At 44.2% G+C, this 18,384-nt stretch overlaps 1 protein-coding gene across 4 annotated transcripts in view; it reads left to right on the top strand.

The window, feature by feature from the left end:
* Positions 1 to 18,384, top strand: part of LOC110517131 (ELKS/Rab6-interacting/CAST family member 1) — a 538,428-nt gene that overhangs the window by 11,292 nt on the left and 508,752 nt on the right. For all 4 annotated transcript variants that reach the window (XM_090201213.1, XM_090201214.1, XM_090201216.1 and 1 more), the window contains exons 2-3: positions 10,151 to 10,595; positions 17,170 to 17,649. In XM_090201213.1, coding sequence (XP_090057339.1) covers positions 10,362 to 10,595; positions 17,170 to 17,649 — 714 coding nt within the window. In that variant the 5' untranslated portion in view covers positions 10,151 to 10,361. The remainder of the gene's footprint in view (positions 1 to 10,150; positions 10,596 to 17,169; positions 17,650 to 18,384) is intronic.

Below are 18,384 nucleotides of genomic sequence, written 5' to 3' on the forward strand. Positions count from 1 at the left end.
ATATAGAGATTCTAGACTGTCAGAAGGTTGATATACCCTCTAGTAGTTATATAGAGATTCTAGACTGTCAGAAGGTTGACATACCCTCTAGTGGTTATATAGAGATTCTAGACTGTCAGAAGGTTGATATACCCTCTAGTGGTTATATAGAGATTCTAGACTGTCAGAAGGTGGATATACCCTCTAGTGGTTATATAGAGATTCTAGACTGTCAGAAGGTTGATTTACCCTCTAGTGGTTATATAGAGATTCAAGACTGTCAGAAGGTTGATATACATTCTAGTGGTTATATAGAGATTCTAGACAACCTTCTGACAGTCTAGAATCTCTATATAACCACTAGAATGTATATCAACCTTCTGACAGTCTTGAATCTCTATATAACCACTAGAGGGTATATCCACCTTCTGACAGTCTAGAATCTCTATATAACCACTAGAATGTATATCAACCTTCTGACAGTCTAGAATCTCTATATAACCACTAGAATGTATATCAACCTTCTGACAGTCTTGTCAGTATGTAACATATCAGGCAGGGAGGGGTCCAGAGTTTTGCTCCGATGTAGGACTGTCAGAAGGTTGATATACCCTCTAGTGGTTATATAGAGATTCTAGACTGTCAGAAGGTGGATATACCCTCTAGTGGTTATATAGAGATTCTAGACTGTCAGAAGGTTGACATACCCTCTAGTGGTTATATAGAGATTCTAGACTGTCAGAAGGTTGATATACCCTCTAGTGGTTATATAGAGATTCTAGACTGTCAGAAGGTTGATATACCCTCTAGTGGTTATATAGAGATTCTAGACTGTCAGAAGGTTGATATACCCTCTAGTAGTTATATAGAGATTCTAGACTGTCAGAAGGTTGATATACATTCTAGTGGTTATATAGAGATTCTAGACTGTCAGAAGGTTGATATACCCTCTAGTGGTTATATAGAGATTCTAGACTGTCAGAAGGTTGATATACATTCTAGTGGTTATATAGAGATTCTAGACTGTGAGTCATTAGTTTCAATGTAAAATGTTTCTATACCACCTGAGATTAAAGGATAGTAGTGGAAGAGAACACATCACAGCTGATTCAGCTAAGGGCCTGGAGTTTTCCTACATCGGAGCAAAACTCTGGACCCCTCCCTGCCTGATATGTGTTACATACTGACAAGACTTATCGTTTGGACACGTGTGTTATTACAATCTCTCATATGGGCCCCCTGTAACAGACTATAAATATCACAAGGTGTGTGTGTGTGCGTGCGTGCGTATGAGTGTTAGTGTGTGTCAGAGTGTGTGTGTGTGTGTGTGTGTGTGTGTGTGTGTGTGCGTGCGTGTGTGCGTGCGTATGTATGAGTGTTAGTGTGTGTCAGAGTGCTTTCTCTGACAGACTCTCGTCCTCTTCTCCATGAAGGGAATATTTCTTTCATTCTTTCAATAAGTAATGAGAACGTTAAGTAGAGAGGCTAGAGGGAGAGACCTCGTGTCAGAGGGTGTGTGTGTGTGTGGTGTGGGTGTGTGTGTGTGTGTGTGTGTGTGTTGCTGTCAGATGATGTCTGGTTCCTCAAAGTGCCCTGGAGGCTGAAGGAGGTTGTTCTAGGTTAGTCACCACTCTGACGTCAGATACTGTTACAGTATCATGTTACCTGAGGGTGGAGGAGGAGTCAGACTGTTATCATGTTACCTGAGGGTGGAGGAGGAGTCAGACTGTTATCATGTTACCTGAGGGTGGAGGAGGAGTCAGACTGTTATCATGTTACCTGAGGGTGGAGGAGGAGTCAGACTGTTATCATGTTACCTGAGGGTGGAGGAGGAGTCAGACTGTTATCATGTTACCTGAGGGTGGAGGAGGAGTCAGACTGTTATCATGTTATCTGAGGGCAGAGGAGGAGGACAGATTGTTTACAGTAATAGAGGTTAGAGTGAAACGCCACAGGCTGTAGAGTTCAGAGGGCGTGTGGAGGTGAGGTGTCTTATGAACTCTGTGAGCCGGGTTCACAGGAACAATGAGATGGTTTTAAAGTGGACAGTGTGTGACTGAGAGACGGTTAAGACACAGGGCTCTTTGATCCTGCTGAATGTCATACATCAGATGATGCTGAATGCTGCAAGCCTTCTATTCCTAGACACTGTAAGTTGGGAGGCTGGCTCTCTCTCAAGTCTCTCTTTCTGTCTGCCCTTCTCTCTCAAGTCTCTCTTTCTGTCTGTCCTTCTCTCTCAAGTCTCTCTTTCTATGTCTGTCCCTCTCTCTCAAGTCTCTCTTTCTGTCTGTCCTTCTCTCTCAAGTCTCTCTTTCTGTCTGTCCTTCTCTCTCAAGTCTCTCTTTCTGTCTGTCCTTCTCTCTCAAGTCTCTCTTTCTGTCTGTCCTTCTCTCTCAAGTCTCTCTTTCTGTCTGTCCTTCTCTCTCAAGTCTCTCTTTCTATGTCTGTCCTTCTCTCTCAAGTATCTCTTTCTGTCTGTCCTTCTCTCTCAAGTCTCTCTTTCTATGTCTGTCCCTCTCTCTCAAGTCTCTCTTTCTGTCTGTTCTTCTCTCTCAAGTCTCTCTTTCTGTCTGTCCTTCTCTCTCAAGTCTCTTTTCTCTTCCTCTCTATGTTTCTAACTCTTTCCCTCTTTTCTTCTTTGTCTTGTTGCAGACCAGCTATTTACTGTTATGTAGAAGAGAGTGTCTTCTACAATGATCATCCTCACTCCGTCTGACTAGAACCACAGTAGCCTTGACAGGCTGCAGGGTGAACGTGACAACACTGCGTCTGGCTTTGTGAGAACACAGTAGCAAAGTCCTCCAATGGTTTAACCATATTATAGTGGTGTTATTCTGCTTAGCTGTGACTCAACCAGAGAAATGAAGATGATTAGCATCAAACTAACCACAAGGTCAAACACAACACAGAATGAGATGTTGTTGTGTTGTCAGAGAGGCAGAGATGACAGTCCCTTAAGCAGATCATCCACCTACACAATTTACACTTCATTTGAGTTAGGGATGTAGAGGGAGGGAGGGATGTAGAGGGAGGGATGTAGAGGGGGGGAGGGAGGGATGCAGAGGGAGGGAGGGATGCAGAGGGAGGGAGGGAGGGATATGGAGGGAGGAAGGGATGTAGAGGGGGGGAGGGAGGGATGTAGAGGGGGGAGGGAGGGATGCAGAGGGAGGGAGGGATGCAGAGGGAGGGAGGGATACAGAGGGAGGGAGGGATACAGAGGGAGGGAGGGATACAGAGGGAGGGAGGGATGCCTGGATAGATGGGACATTAGTTGTTATTGTGGATATGGCCTGGATAGATGGGACATTAGTTGTTATTGTGGATATGGCCTGGATAGATGGGACATTAGTTGTTATTGTGGATATGGCCTGGATAGATGGGACAGTAGTTGTTATTATGGATATGAACTGGATAGATGGGACATTAGTTGTTATTGTGGATATGGCCTGGATAGATGGGACATTAGTTGTTATTGTGGATATGGCCTGGATAGATGGGACATTAGATGTTATTGTGGATATGGCCTGGGTAGATGGGACATTAGTTGTTATTGTGGATATGGCCTGGATAGATGGGACATTAGTTGTTATTGTGGATATGGCCTGGATAGATGGGACATTAGTTGTTATTGTGGATATGGCCTGGATAGATGGGACATTAGTTGTTATTGTGGATATGGCCTGGATAGATGGGACATTAGTTGTTATTGTGGATATGGCCTGGATAGATGGGACATTAGTTGTTATTGTGGATATGGCCTGGATAGATGGGACATTAGTTGTTATTGTGGATATGGCCTGGATAGATGGGACATTAGTTGTTATTGTGGATATGGCCTGGATAGATGGGACATTAGTTGTCATTGTGGATATGGCCTGGATAGATGGGACATTAGTTGTTATTGTGGATATGGCCTGGATAGATGGGACATTAGTTGATATTGTGGATATGGCCTGGATAGATGGGACATTAGTTGTCATTGTGGATATGGCCTGGATAGATGGGACATTAGTTGTTATTGTGGATATGGCCTGGATAGATGGGACATTAGTTGTCATTGTGGATATGGCCTGGATAGATGGGACATTAGTTGTTATTGTGGATATGGCCTGGATAGATGGGACATTAGTTGTTATTGTGGATATGGCCTGGATAGATGGGACATTAGTTGTCATTGTGGATATGGCCTGGATAGATGGGACATTAGTTGTTATTGTGGATATGAATTGGATAGATGGGACATTAGTTGTTATTGTGGATATGGCCTGTATAGATGGGACATTAGTTGTTATTGTGGATATGGCCTGTATAGATGGGACATTAGTTGTTATTGTGGATATGGCCTGGATAGATGGGACATTAGTTGTTATTGTGGATATGGCCTGGATAGATGGGACATTAGTTGTCATTGTGGATATGGCCTGGATAGATGGGACATTAGTTGTTATTGTGGATATGAACTGGATAGATGGGACATTAGTTGTTATTGTGGATATGGCCTGTATAGATGGGACATTAGTTGTTATTGTGGATATGAACTGGATAGATGGGACATTAGTTGTCATTGTGGAAATGGCCTGGATAGATGGGACATTAGTTGTTATTGTGGATATGAACTGGATAGATGGGACATTAGTTGTTATTGTGGATATGAACTGGATAGATGGGACATTAGTTGTTATTGTGGATATGAACTGGATAGATGGGACATTAGTTGTTATTGTGGATATGAACTGGATTAGAGTTGCACATTTTTGTGAATATTCAGAGGTGTTAACGTTCCATGGTAATTAACTGGAATATATGGGAATTAACTGGAATATATGGGAATTAAAGGGAATATATATGAATGAATATTAATACCATTTAAATGTAGATGTTTTTTGCATTGGATATATTTACCATATCATATGGAGACAGAAACCTTTTACCTCATCATACGTAGACATAAATCAAATGATTAAATCCTTCCAATAGAAATTAAAAAACTATTTAGTTACGAATTGAACTTTAATTAAATGAGTTGACTCTTCAAATGGGATGATTTCACTGAACAACAGAAAGGGAATATTGAATGATCCCCAATGATCCATCGCATCTCCCAAAAACACATTTCAACATCTGTTAAATGATAGTCTAGAAACTAAAGCTTTGGTTGTCTTCCTCTCAGGCTTCCATGTCTTCTCCCTGGACCTCCTCAATGTCCACCTCTTGAACATCAGACTCTCAGGCTTCCATGTCTTCTCCCTGTTACTCCTCAATGTCCACCTCTTGAACATCAGACTCTGAGGCCTCATCTTCACTGTCACTTTCCAACCTTGTTGAGGCTCATTGTCAGGCTCAAAAAGACTCAAATTTGCTCGGATGGCCACCAATTTTTCAACCCTGGTATTGGTCAGCCTGTTGCGTGCTTTGGTGTGTGTGTGTGTGTGTGTGTGTGTGTGTGTGTGTGTGTGTTCCCAAACAAGGACCAATTGTGCTCTGAGGTGGATGATGGTGGGATTTGGAGGAGGATGGAGGCAACAGGGGAAAGAGCCTCAGATCCACAAAGTCCTTTCCACCAGGTGGCTGATGAGATATGTTGTCACGACTGCCATATTGCATCTCCATCCCAAAGCCCTTGCTTGGAGGTGTACTTCGCCAGACTGCCAAGAACCTTGCCCTCATCCAGGCCAAGGTGGCGAAAGACGGTAGTGATGACACCATAGGCCTTGTTGATCTCTGCACCAGACAGGATGCTCTTACCAGCATACTTGGGGTCCAACATGTACGCTGCAGGGTGTTTGGGCTTCAGGTAGAAGTCTTCACACTTTTTGATGTATTTCAGAACTGCAGTTTCCTCTGCTTGGAGCGACAGTGATGTGGGCAGGGCAGGATGGATTTATTCTCTGACCTCTGAATGGATTCTTTCAGGTTTTCACCTGCCAAATCAGTTCTGTTATACTCTCAGACATTATTTTAACAGGTTTGGAAACTTTAGGGTGTTTTATATCCAAATCTATAAGTTATATGCATATCATATCATCTGGGCCCGAGAAGCAGGCCGTTTCATTTGGCTATGCTTTTCATCCAAAATTCCGAATGCTGCCCCCTACCCTAGAGAGGTTAAACAGTTAAACAACTCCTTTGTAAGATAAATGTTTTAAAATGAAACATGTATGGAAACAGGTGAATTAACACTCCTCAGTTAGCAGGCTCAAGCAAGCTAAAACCCACATGGTAGCAAAAACTAATTGGCAGAAATTGTTAACCATTTACAAATTATTTAAACACACTTTGATGTAGGCTACTATTTACTAGTTAACAAAAAATCTAATATGTCGTATAAAATATATTCACCCCACCCAGTATTGTAATCAAAACTTACCAGAAAGCATGTAGTCCTTGTCTCAGACAGTGTAGTAGTCTGGGCTCAATAGAATCTCATTAGTGTGCAAGATCTTGAGAATCAGCTGTATATGTGATGGATGAATGCACTGTGGTTCCATTAAATTGGGGATAGTTTAACCAAAATATGCCACAAGACCTAGAATTGTCTAGAATTACCCACAAAAAAAGGTTCACTGTTATAAATTTAAGCAAAATTCCCCAAATTCCAGGGCTTAACTTCCCATGGAAAAATTCCAGAAATTTTGCGTAAAGTTTCCGACCCTTTGCAACCCCAGCCAGGATAGATGGATCCATAGTTGTTATTCCCTGATGCTTATTGATGAGCTAGTCCAGCGGTATTCAACTCTTCCTCTACGAGGTCCGGAGCCTGCTGGTTTTCTGTTCTACCTGATCATTCATATCATCCACCTGGTGTCCCAGGTCTAAACCAGTCCCTGATTAGAGGGGAATCATCCACCTGGTGTCCCAGGTCTAAACCAGTCCCTGATTAGAGGGGAATCATCCACCTGGTGTCCCAGGTCTAAACCAGTCCCTGATTAGAGGGGAATCATCCACCTGGTGTCCCAGGTCTAAACCAGTCCCTGATTAGAGGGGAATCATCCACCTGGTGTCCCAGGTCTAAACCAGTCCCTGATTAGAGGGGAATCATCCACCTGGTGTCCCAGGTCTAAACCAGTCCCTGATTAGAGGGAACAACATGCAGTGGAACTGGCTTGGAGGTCCAGAGTTGAGTTTGAGGGAGCTGGTCTATATCCACTGATGAAGAAAGACTGTATTGAGTATTGGATTTTCCAATGGCTTGTGGAGACAGATGGTATTGAGTGTGTTTTCCAGATTGTTATTGGGCGGTGACAGAAAGAGAGACGGAGAGAGAGCCTGCGTGCTGGTGTGTGTGTGTGTGTGTGTGTGTGTGTGTGTGTGTGTGTGTGTGGAATGGGAGGCGTGTTGCTTCAGTTAGAAAGGGCAATGTGGCCCTGTCTGGAACACAATTTATTATGGAAACCACAGAGAGGTGATTATTGCAGAGGGAGAATGTGGATGGCTTACTAGAAGAGAGAGAGGAAGGGAGGGAGAGAAAGAGTAGGAGAGAGAGACTCCTCTGCTGGCGGGGAGTCATCCAGACAGGCAGGCAGCTAGAGTAAATACAGTATGGCATGTGAGTGACCCAGATACAACCTGGACCTGGCCAGGAGTCTGGAGAGGAGAGGAGGCAGGAGAGGAGGCTGATTATTGCCAGAGCTGTTCATTAGGCCATTATTTCCATCCACTGTCCTCTCTCTCTTTACTACAGCCTGTGTCCTATATCCTGTGTGTAGTGTCTTTACTCCAGCCTGTGTCCTATATCCTGTGTGTAGTGTCTTTACTACAGCCTGTGTCCTATATCCTGTGTGTAGTGTCTTTACTACAGCCTGTGTCCTTTATCCTGTGTGTAGTGTCTTTACTACAGCCTGTGTGTAGTGTCTTTACTCCAGCCTGTGTGTAGTGTCTTTACTCCAGCCTGTGTGTAGTGTCTTTACTACAGCCTGTGTCCTCTGTCCTGTGTGTAGTGTCTTTACTCCAGCCTGTGTCCTCTATCCTGTGTGTAGTGTCTTTACTCCAGCCTGTGTCCTCTGTCCTGTGTGTAGTGTCTTTACTCCAGCCTGTGTCCTCTGTCCTGTGTGTAGTGTCTTTACTACAGCCTGTGTCCTCTGTATACCTGTGAGCTATAAATGGAAACTTCCATGGCTTATTCTCTGTATTGTCTACTGTACACAGACTTTCAAACACACAACATTACAAAAGGAGCTGCACACTGTATGGGACTTATTACATTATGGCATGCTGCCATGTCACTGTGAATTCTCAGTGATGTGACTCAGGGGAGTGGGGAATTCTCAGTGATGTAACTCAGGGGAGTGGTGAATTCTCAGTGATGTGACTCAGGGGAGTGGTGAATTCTCAGTGATATAACTCAGGGGAGTGGTGAATTCTCAGTGATGTAACTCAGGGGAGTGGGGAATTCTCAGTGATGTAACTCAGGGGAGTGGTGAATTCTCAGTGATGTAACTCAGGGGAGTGGGGAATTCTCAGTGATGTAACTCAGGGGAGTGGTGAATTCTCAGTGATGTAACTCAGGGGAGTGGTGAATTCTCAGTGATGTAACTCAGGGGAGTGGTGAATTCTCAGTGATGTAACTCAGGGGAGTGGTGAATTCTCAGTGATGTAACTCAGGGGAGTGGTGAATTCTCAGTGATGTAACTCAGGGGAGTGGTGAATTCTCAGTGATGTAACTCAGGGGAGTGGTGAATTCTCAGTGATGTAACTCAGGGGAGTGGTGAATTCTCAGTGATGTAACTCAGGGGAGTGGTGAATTCTCAGTGATGTAACTCAGGGGAGTGGTGAATTCTCAGTGATGTAACTCAGGGGAGTGGGGAATTCTCAGTGATGTAACTCAGGGGAGTGGTGAATTCTCAGTGATGTAACTCAGGGGAGTGGTGAATTCTCAGTGATGTAACTCAGGGGAGTGGTGAATTCTCAGTGATGTAACTCAGGGGAGTGGGGAATTCTCAGTGATGTAACTCAGGGGAGTGGTGAATTCTCAGTGATGTAACTCAGGGGAGTGGGGAATTCTCAGTGATGTAACTCAGGGGAGTGGTGAATTCTCAGTGATGTAACTCAGGGGAGTGGGGAATTCTCAGTGATGTAACTCAGGGGAGTGGTGAATTCTCAGTGATGTAACTCAGGGGAGTGGTGAATTCTCAGTGATGTAACTCAGGGGAGTGGGGAATTCTCAGTGATGTAACTCAGGGGAGTGGTGAATTCTCAGTGATGTAACTCAGGGGAGTGGGGAATTCTCAGTGATGTAACTCAGGGGAGTGGTGAATTCTCAGTGATGTAACTCAGGGGAGTGGTGAATTCTCAGTGATGTAACTCAGGGGAGTGGTGAATTCTCAGTGATGTAACTCAGGGGAGTGGGGAATTCTCAGTGATGTAACTCAGGGGAGTGGTGAATTCTCAGTGATGTAACTCAGGGGAGTGGTGAATTCTCAGTGATGTAACTCAGGGGAGTGGGGAATTCTCAGTGATGTAACTCAGGGGAGTGGTGAATTCTCAGTGATGTAACTCAGGGGAGTGGGGAATTCTCAGTGATGTAACTCAGGGGAGTGGGGAATTCTCAGTGATGTAACTCAGGGGAGTGGTGAATTCTCAGTGATGTAACTCAGGGGAGTGGTGAATTCTCAGTGATGTAACTCAGGGGAGTGGTGAATTCTCAGTGATGTAACTCAGGGGAGTGGTGAATTCTCAGTGATGTAACTCAGGGGAGTGGTGAATTCTCAGTGATGTAACTCAGGGGAGTGGGGAATTCTCAGTGATGTAACTCAGGGGAGTGGGGAATTCTCAGTGATGTAACTCAGGGGAGTGGTGAATTCTCAGTGATGTAACTCAGGGGAGTGGTGAATTCTCAGTGATGTAACTCAGGGGAGTGGGGAATTCTCAGTGATGTAACTCAGGGGAGTGGTGAATTCTCAGTGATGTAACTCAGGGGAGTGGTGAATTCTCAGTGATGTAACTCAGGGGAGTGGGGAATTCTCAGTGATGTAACTCAGGGGAGTGGTGAATTCTCAGTGATGTAACTCAGGGGAGTGGTGAATTCTCAGTGATGTAACTCAGGGGAGTGGGGAATTCTCAGTGATGTAACTCAGGGGAGTGGTGAATTCTCAGTGATGTAACTCAGGGGAGTGGTGAATTCTCTCCTCTTTTTTTTAGCTTAAAGTCTTTTCTCTCTTTCTCTCTCTTACAGATCATTGCCTCATCCCAGGACCCATGGACTAAATGGATGTTAAACCCACCTTTCTCGCCAAGTTTACCACTCATCATAGTCCAATCATCATAGTCCAATCATCATAGTCCAATCATCATAGTCCACATCTATTGGAGGATCACTTAGTCTCAGTATCTCACCTTTAACCCCTCACCCCCAGCCCTTGACCCTTAACCCCTGACCCCTAACCATGTACGGCAGCTCCCGCTCCGTTGCCAAGATGGAGGGCAACAACGGCAGCAGTCAGAGTCCCGGTCGCTCCCCCTGCCTACCCCGCTCCCCGCGCCTCGGCCACCGTCGCACCAACAGTACAGGAGGCCCCGGGGGAAAGACCCTCTCCATGGAAAACATCCAGTCTCTGAACGCGGCCTATGCCACCTCCGGACCCATGTACCTCAGTGACAACGAGGTTATCTCTCAACAGGTGATCTAGTAATGCAATATGACGTGTCGTTTAGCAGAGGTTTTTTATCCAAAATGACCTTCTGTTCTTTTAAATCAGGAGTCGTAAACCTTTTCTTGCCCAGGGACCTCCTCCCAGGCAAACCGGCGACCCAGGCACCCTCATCATACGTTAGCAAAACAATAGTTTGTATATCATTATCATCCCCAGGTGAATGATAGTGGCAGGACAAGTAATCAACCTGTTAAAATGTATTGATTTGGTAGATGGTTTTTCATTATAATTGGAACAGGAAGTGTAACTCTAATATAGCCTATCAGCCAGGAAGTGTAACTCCAAACACATTTTCACTAAGAGCAGCTGTTTAGCTGGTGAAACAAAGGTTAGCCATGTGTTGGCAAAAATGAATGTCCTAGTTAAGAAAGCTGACCGGAAGCCAGTGGCACTGCCACACTGGTCGTCTGTCTGTGGCTGCTGTTTCATAGACTGTGTCAGATACTGCACTGAGGGGAATTGGCTCAGTATTAGGAGGTAAAAATAAAGTTGACATCTTTAGAAAGAAGATATTGTCGTCTTTTCTACTGTAGTTATATCATTGACATTCTGTTTATTCTGTTGTTACTAGTGATATTCATTAAAAACATTGAAAGAATGCAAAATATAACTACATGTACTGCTCCTTCCAGTCTAACTACATGTACTGCTCCTTCCAGTCTAACTACATGTACTGCTCCTTCCAGTCTAACTACATGTACTGCTCCTTCCAGTCTAACTACATGTACTGATCCTTCCAGTATAACTACATGTACTGCTCCTTCCAGTCTAACTACATGTACTGCTCCTTCCAGTCTAACTACATGTACTGATCCTTCCAGTATAACTACATGTACTGGTCCTTCCAGTCTAACTACATGTACTGCTCCTTCCAGTCTAACTACATGTAGTGCTCCTTCCAGTCTAACTACATGTACTGATCCTTCCAGTCTAACTACATGTACTGATCCTTCCAGTCTAACTACATGTACTGATCCTTCCAGTATAACTACATGTACTGCTCCTTCCAGTCTAACTACATGTACTGCTCCTTCCAGTCTAACTACATGTACTGCTCCTTCCAGTCTAACTACATGTACTGATCCTTCCAGTATAACTACATGTACTGCTCCTTCCAGTCTAACTACATGTACTGCTCCGTCCAGTCTAACTACATGTACTGATCCTTCCATTCTAACTACATGTACTGATCCTTCCAGTATAACTACATGTACTGCTCCTTCCAGTCTAACTACATGTACTGCTCCTTCCAGTCTAAATACATGTACTGCTCCTTCCAGTCTAACTACATGCACTGCTCCTTCCAGTCTAACTACATGTACTGCTCCTTCCAGTCTAACTGCATGTACTGCTCCTTCCAGTCTAACTGCATGTACTGCTCCTTCCAGTCTAACTACATGTACTGCTCCTTCCAGTCTAACTACATGTACTGCTCCTTCCAGTCTAACTACATGTACTGCTCCTTCCAGTCTAACTACATGTACTGCTCCTTCCAGTCTAACTACATGTACTGATCCTTCCAGTCTAACTACATGTACTGCTCCTTCCAGTCTAACTACATGTACTGCTCCTTCCAGTCTAACTACATGTACTGATCCTTCCAGTCTAACTACATGTACTGATCCTTCCAGTCTAACTACATGTACTGATCCTTCCAGTCTAACTACATGTACTGATCCTTCCAGTATAACTACATGTACTGCTCCTTCCAGTCTAACTACATGTACTGCTCCTTCCAGTCTAACTACATGTACTGCTCCTTCCAGTCTAACTACATGTACTGCTCCTTCCAGTCTAACTACATGTACTGATCCTTCCAGTATAACTACATGTACTGCTCCTTCCAGTCTAACTACATGTACTGCTCCGTCCAGTCTAACTACATGTACTGCTCCTTTCAGTCTAACTACACGTACTGCTCCTTCCAGTCTAACTACATGCACTGCTCCTTCCAGTCTAACTACATGTACTGCTCCTTCCAGTCTAACTGCATGTACTGCTCCTTCCAGTCTAACTACATGTACTGATCCTTCCAGTATAACTACATGTACTGCTCCTTCCAGTCTAACTACATGTACTGCTCCGTCCAGTCTAACTACATGTACTGATCCTTCCAGTCTAACTACATGTACTGATCCTTCCAGTCTAACTACATGTACTGATCCTTCCAGTATAACTACATGTACTGCTCCTTCCAGTCTAACTACATGTACTGCTCCTTCCAGTCTAACTACATGTACTGCTCCTTCCAGTCTAACTACATGTACTGCTCCTTCCAGTCTAACTACATGTACTGATCCTTCCAGTATAACTACATGTACTGCTCCTTCCAGTCTAACTACATGTACTGCTCCGTCCAGTCTAACTACATGTACTGATCCTTCCATTCTAACTACATGTACTGATCCTTCCAGTATAACTACATGTACTGCTCCTTCCAGTCTAACTACATGTACTGCTCCTTTCAGTCTAACTACATGTACTGCTCCTTCCAGTCTAACTACATGCACTGCTCCTTCCAGTCTAACTACATGTACTGCTCCTTCCAGTCTAACTGCATGTACTGCTCCTTCCAGTCTAACTGCATGTACTGCTCCTTCCAGTCTAACTACATGTACTGCTCCTTCCAGTCTAACTACATGTACTGCTCCTTCCAGTCTAACTACATGTACTGCTCCTTCCAGTCTAACTACATGTACTGCTCCTTCCAGTCTAACTACATGTACTGCTCCTTCCAGTCTAACTACATGTACTGATCCTTCCAGTCTAACTACATGTACTGATCCTTCCAGTATAATTGCAGACCCTCTACAGCAGGGGTGTCAAAGTCAAATGGACGGAGGGCCAAATAAAAAAATCAGCTACAAGACGAGGGCCGGACTGTTCGAATGTTCATTGAAAAATTTTTAAATGACGCATATAGTCTAGTGAACCTAATTGAACCTACTGAAAACCTAACAAATATATTACAATATGATCAGATAAATAAAGCAATATTTTCTTATGGCTCTGTCAGTAATCTTTAATTTTCAACAGACACAAAAGACAAATTTCCTTTATATAAATATCCCCATAACATGAACATTAAATGAAAGAAACCGGTATTCAAGGCACCATCAGTAGACTATATTTTCTATTTTAGCAAAAGTGGGCTAAATTTACTTCAAAGAAAAAACAATAATAGCAATTTTCTATCATCCACTCAACTGAAATATTTTTAAAATATAATTGGATTGAAATACAAAAAAATAAAGTGCAAAAATCTATTAATCAAAAACAACACTTTGTTTAAGGAGAAGTAACATGCAGTGAAAACAAATATTAAATTTTAACTTTTAAACTTGAACTGAGTAAAAACTCTAAATATGTGATTGCACAGTAATGTTCACTTGTTTGAGGTTGAGGGTGATACTTGGTGGTGTCCCATCTTTTCCACAAGTTCATCAATGTTCGGGGTAAGGCTCTGAGCTGAAGAAATCCTCAGAATTGAGTGGAGGTGTTCAGCAGTAAGTCGACTTCTGTGTGATGTTTTGTTCAGGTTCATCAAAGAAAACAGTTGTTCACACAGGTATGTGCTGCCAAACATAGACAACGTTTGAGCAGCCTGGATGCGCAGCTGGGGCATTGTGCCGGGGAGGAAACGGGCAAACTCCGCAGCACCCACTGCCGCATATTTTTCCCTCAGTGCATCATTGCATTGGAGGTCAATCAACTCCATTTGGAGGTTTGGTGGTGAGCTTTCCACGTCAACAGCAAATGGGTTACCGAGCAGTTCCAACCTGCTTTTTTGTGCTTCAAAGTCAGCAAATCGGCGTCGAAAGTCAGTGGTAAGCATACCTATTTTATCAGCCAACTGTGTGCTCGGGAACGCACTGGTAGAGAGCTTCTCTTTCATGGTCTGGCAGCTGGGAAAGTGGCTCAAATTTTCTTTCCGCATCTGCGTCTCCCACAGAGTCAGTTTGGTTTTAAATGCCTTCACTGTACTGTACATATCAGAGATGACACGATCCCGACCCTGCAGCTGCAAGTTTATTGCATTCAGATGACTCGTAATGTCACACAGAAAAGCCATTTCACACAGAAACATTTCGTCTCGGAGTTGTGTTGTGTCTTTCCCTTTGCTGTCCAAGAATAGACAAATCTCCTCACGAAGCTCGAAACATCTTTGAAGCACCTTTCCCTGGCTTAGCCATCGCACCTCTGTGTGATAAGGCAAATCACCATGCTCCGTTTCTAACTCCGTCAGAAATGCCTTGAACTGGCGGTGATTCAAACCTTTGGCTCTGATAAAGTTAACTGTGCGCGTGATGATGCTCATTACATGCTCCATTTTCAAGGCTTTACCGCACAACGCTTCCTGGTGTATGATACAATGATAAGCTGTTAGCTCACCTGTCGCGTTTTCCTCTTGCATCTTTTCCCGTATCTTCGCCACCAGTCCGCTCCTGTGTCCACACATCGCAGGTGCTCCGTCGGTTGTCAAACCCACGAGTTTTTCCCAAGGCAGCTCCATCTCATTTACACATCTTGACACCTCTTCATACAAATCATGCCCCGTAGTTGTGCCATGCATAGGACGTAAAGCCAAAAACTCCTCTGTCACGCTTAGGCTGGAGTCCACTCCGCGGATGAAAATTGACAACTGGGCAATGTCAGAAATGTCGGTGCTCTCATCCACAGCCAAGGAATATGCAATAAAATCTTTTCCCTTTTTCACAAGCTGCTCTTTTAGATTGATGGACAACTGGTCTACTCTCTCGGCAATGGTGTTTCTGCTCAGACTCACATTTAAAAAGAGTTGCCTTTTTTCTGGGCAAACTTCGTCACAAACTTTAATCATGCAGTTTTTGATGAAATCCCCCTCCGTAAATGGCCGGGCTGATTTAGCGATCTCTTCTGCCAAAATAAAACTGGCCTTGACAGCAGCCTGGCCTTGTGATTTGGCTTTTTTGAACAGAGCCTGTCGAGATTTGAGGCCTCGTTTTAATTCCTCTGCCTTTTGTAGCCTTTGTTCCATGTCCATATTCTTGTTTTTGTCCGCGTGTTTCGTTTCATAATGTCGTCTCAGATTATACTCTTTCAGTACCGCCACACTTTCTCCACACAGAAGACACACAGGTTTTCCAGCTACCTTCGTGAACATATACTCCGACTCCCACCTTGTTTGAAACCCCCGGTTCTCAGTATCCACCTTCCGTTTTGCCATTTTTGATGGGTATCTGAAAGTTAATTTTACTGTGATGCTGACGACTGCTGTGCCAATAAATATTGAAATGAAGCAGCCTACTGCTCGGTGCGTCACCTTTGCATTGTGGGAAATGTAGTATTGGTGCGTGTAAAAGATCTGCGGGCTGCCGGCTTGCTGCGGGCCGGTTCTAATAATAAATCAAGATCATCCCAGGGGCCGTAAAAAACCTTCTTGCGGGCCGGATGTGGCCCGCGGGCCTTGACTCTGACATATGTGCTCTACAGTACCTCTAGGGATCCGCGGACGTCCGGTTGAATAAACCTGTTTTAAATTACACTATGGCTAGCACCTTGCTTTTACCCAAACACACTTCCTGTATGACTAGCACCTTGCTTTTACCAAATACACTTCCTGTATGGCTAGCACCTTGCTTTTACCAAAAACACTTCCTGTATGGCTAGCACCTTGCTTTTACCGAAGACACTTTCTGTATGGCTAGCACATTGCTTTTACCAAAGACACTTCCTGTATGGCTAGCACCTTGGTTTTACCAAAGACCCTTTCTGTATGGCTAGCACCTTGGTTTTACCAAAAACACTTCCTGTATGGCTAGCACCTTGGTTTTTACCAAAGACCCTTTCTGTATGGCTAGCCCATTGCTTTTACCAAAGACACTTCCTGTATGGCTAGCACCTTGGTTTTTACCAAAGACACTTCCTGTATGGCTATCACATTGCTTTTACCAAAGACACTTTCTGTATGGCTAGCACATTGGTTTTACCAAAGACACTTTCTGTATGGCTAGCACCTTGGTTTTACCAAAGACACTTTCTGTATGGCTAGCACATTGCTTTTACCAGAGACACTTCCTGTATGGCTAGCACATTGCTTTTACCAAAGACACTTCCTGTATGGCTAGCACCTTGGTTTTTACCAAAGACACTTCCTGTATGGCTAGCACATTACTTTTACCAAAGACACTTTCTGTATGGCTAGCACATTGGTTTTACCATAGACACTTCCTGTATGGCTAGCACATTGCTTTTACCAAAGACCCTTTCTGTATGGCTAGCACCTTGCTTTTACCAAAGACACTTCCTGTATGACTAACACATTGCTTTTACCAAAGACACTTCCTGTATGACTAGCCCCTTGGTTTTACCAGAGACACTTCCTGTATGGCTAGCACCTTGCTTTTACCAAAGAAACTTAGCTACTGTATGGATGTGAATTATTTAAATGGTTTGTATTCCTGTATGTGAATTCTGATGTTTGTATATTTGAATATGCTGATCTTAACTAAATTAATTTTGTGGACAATAAAGTAAATCTAATCTAAACAATCTATTCTAGACCCAGGCCTATCCCAACCCCAACCACGACCCTAGCCTGCCCAAGAGCACCATGACCCTGGGTCGCTCCGGAGCAAAGCTCCCTTACGGCGTCCGGACAACCGCCATGGGCTCCAACCCCAACATCAGCCAGGGAGGTGGAGGCTCGTCCATGCCCAGTGACAGCATCGCGTTTGGGTGTGACCAAGTGTCCTCGTCCCAGTCCAGCCTCCAGCAGGCGTCCACGGTGCCTCACTCCTTACGCCAAACCAGAGACAACACCATCATGGACCTCCAGACCCAGCTGAAGGAGGTGCTGAGGGAGAACGAGCTCCTCCGGGGGGAGGTGGATGTGAAGGAGAGCAAGCTGAGCTCTTCCATGAACTCCATCAAGACCTTCTGGAGCCCCGAGCTGAAGAAGGAGAGAGCCCTGAGGAAGGACGAGGTGTCCAAGATCTCTGTCTGGAAGGAGCAGTACAGAGTGGTACAGGACGAGACTCAGGTAAGATCCTGGAGTCACTGGCAGTACATGTAGTTAGACTGGAAGAAGCAGTACATGTAGTTAGACTGGAAGGAGCAGTACATGTAGTTAGACTGGAAGGATCAGTACATGTAGTTAGACTGGAAGGATCAGTACATGTAATTAGACTGGAAGGATCAGTACATGTAGTTAGACTGGAAGGATCAGTACATGTAGTTAGACTGGAAGGATCAGTACATGTAGTTAGACTGGAAAGATCAGTACATTTAGTTAGACTGGAAGGAGCAGTACATGTAGTTAGACTGGAAGGAGCAGTACATGTAGTTAGACTGGAAGGAGCAGTACATGTAGTTAGACTGGAAGGAGCAGTACATGTAGTTAGACTGGAAGGAGCAGTACATGTAGTTAGACTGGAAGGAGCAGTACATGTAGTTAGACTGGAAGGAGCAGTACATGTAGTTAGACTGGAAGGAGCAGTACATGTAGTTAGACTGGAAGGAGCAGTACATGTAGTTAGACTGGAAGGAGCAGTACATGTAGTTAGACTGGAAGGAGCAGTACATGTAGTTAGACTGGAAGGAGTGTGAAGTCATTCAGGTGGGATGCAGAGACTTGCTTGGAAGTTGGGAGGTTGGTCCTAAGGGCACCTAAGGGTTCTAACCATTGGGTCAGTTGTTGGTGGTTTTGCATGGTGTTGTAACCCTCGTCAAAGAGGTCAGACTGAGTTGTATATGCTGTTAGTGCTGTTGTTGTCTC

This window comes from Oncorhynchus mykiss, chromosome 15, assembly GCF_057628025.1.
Source record: "Oncorhynchus mykiss isolate SJ-2025 chromosome 15, ASM5762802v1, whole genome shotgun sequence".
Taxonomy (NCBI): Eukaryota; Metazoa; Chordata; class Actinopteri; order Salmoniformes; family Salmonidae; genus Oncorhynchus; species Oncorhynchus mykiss.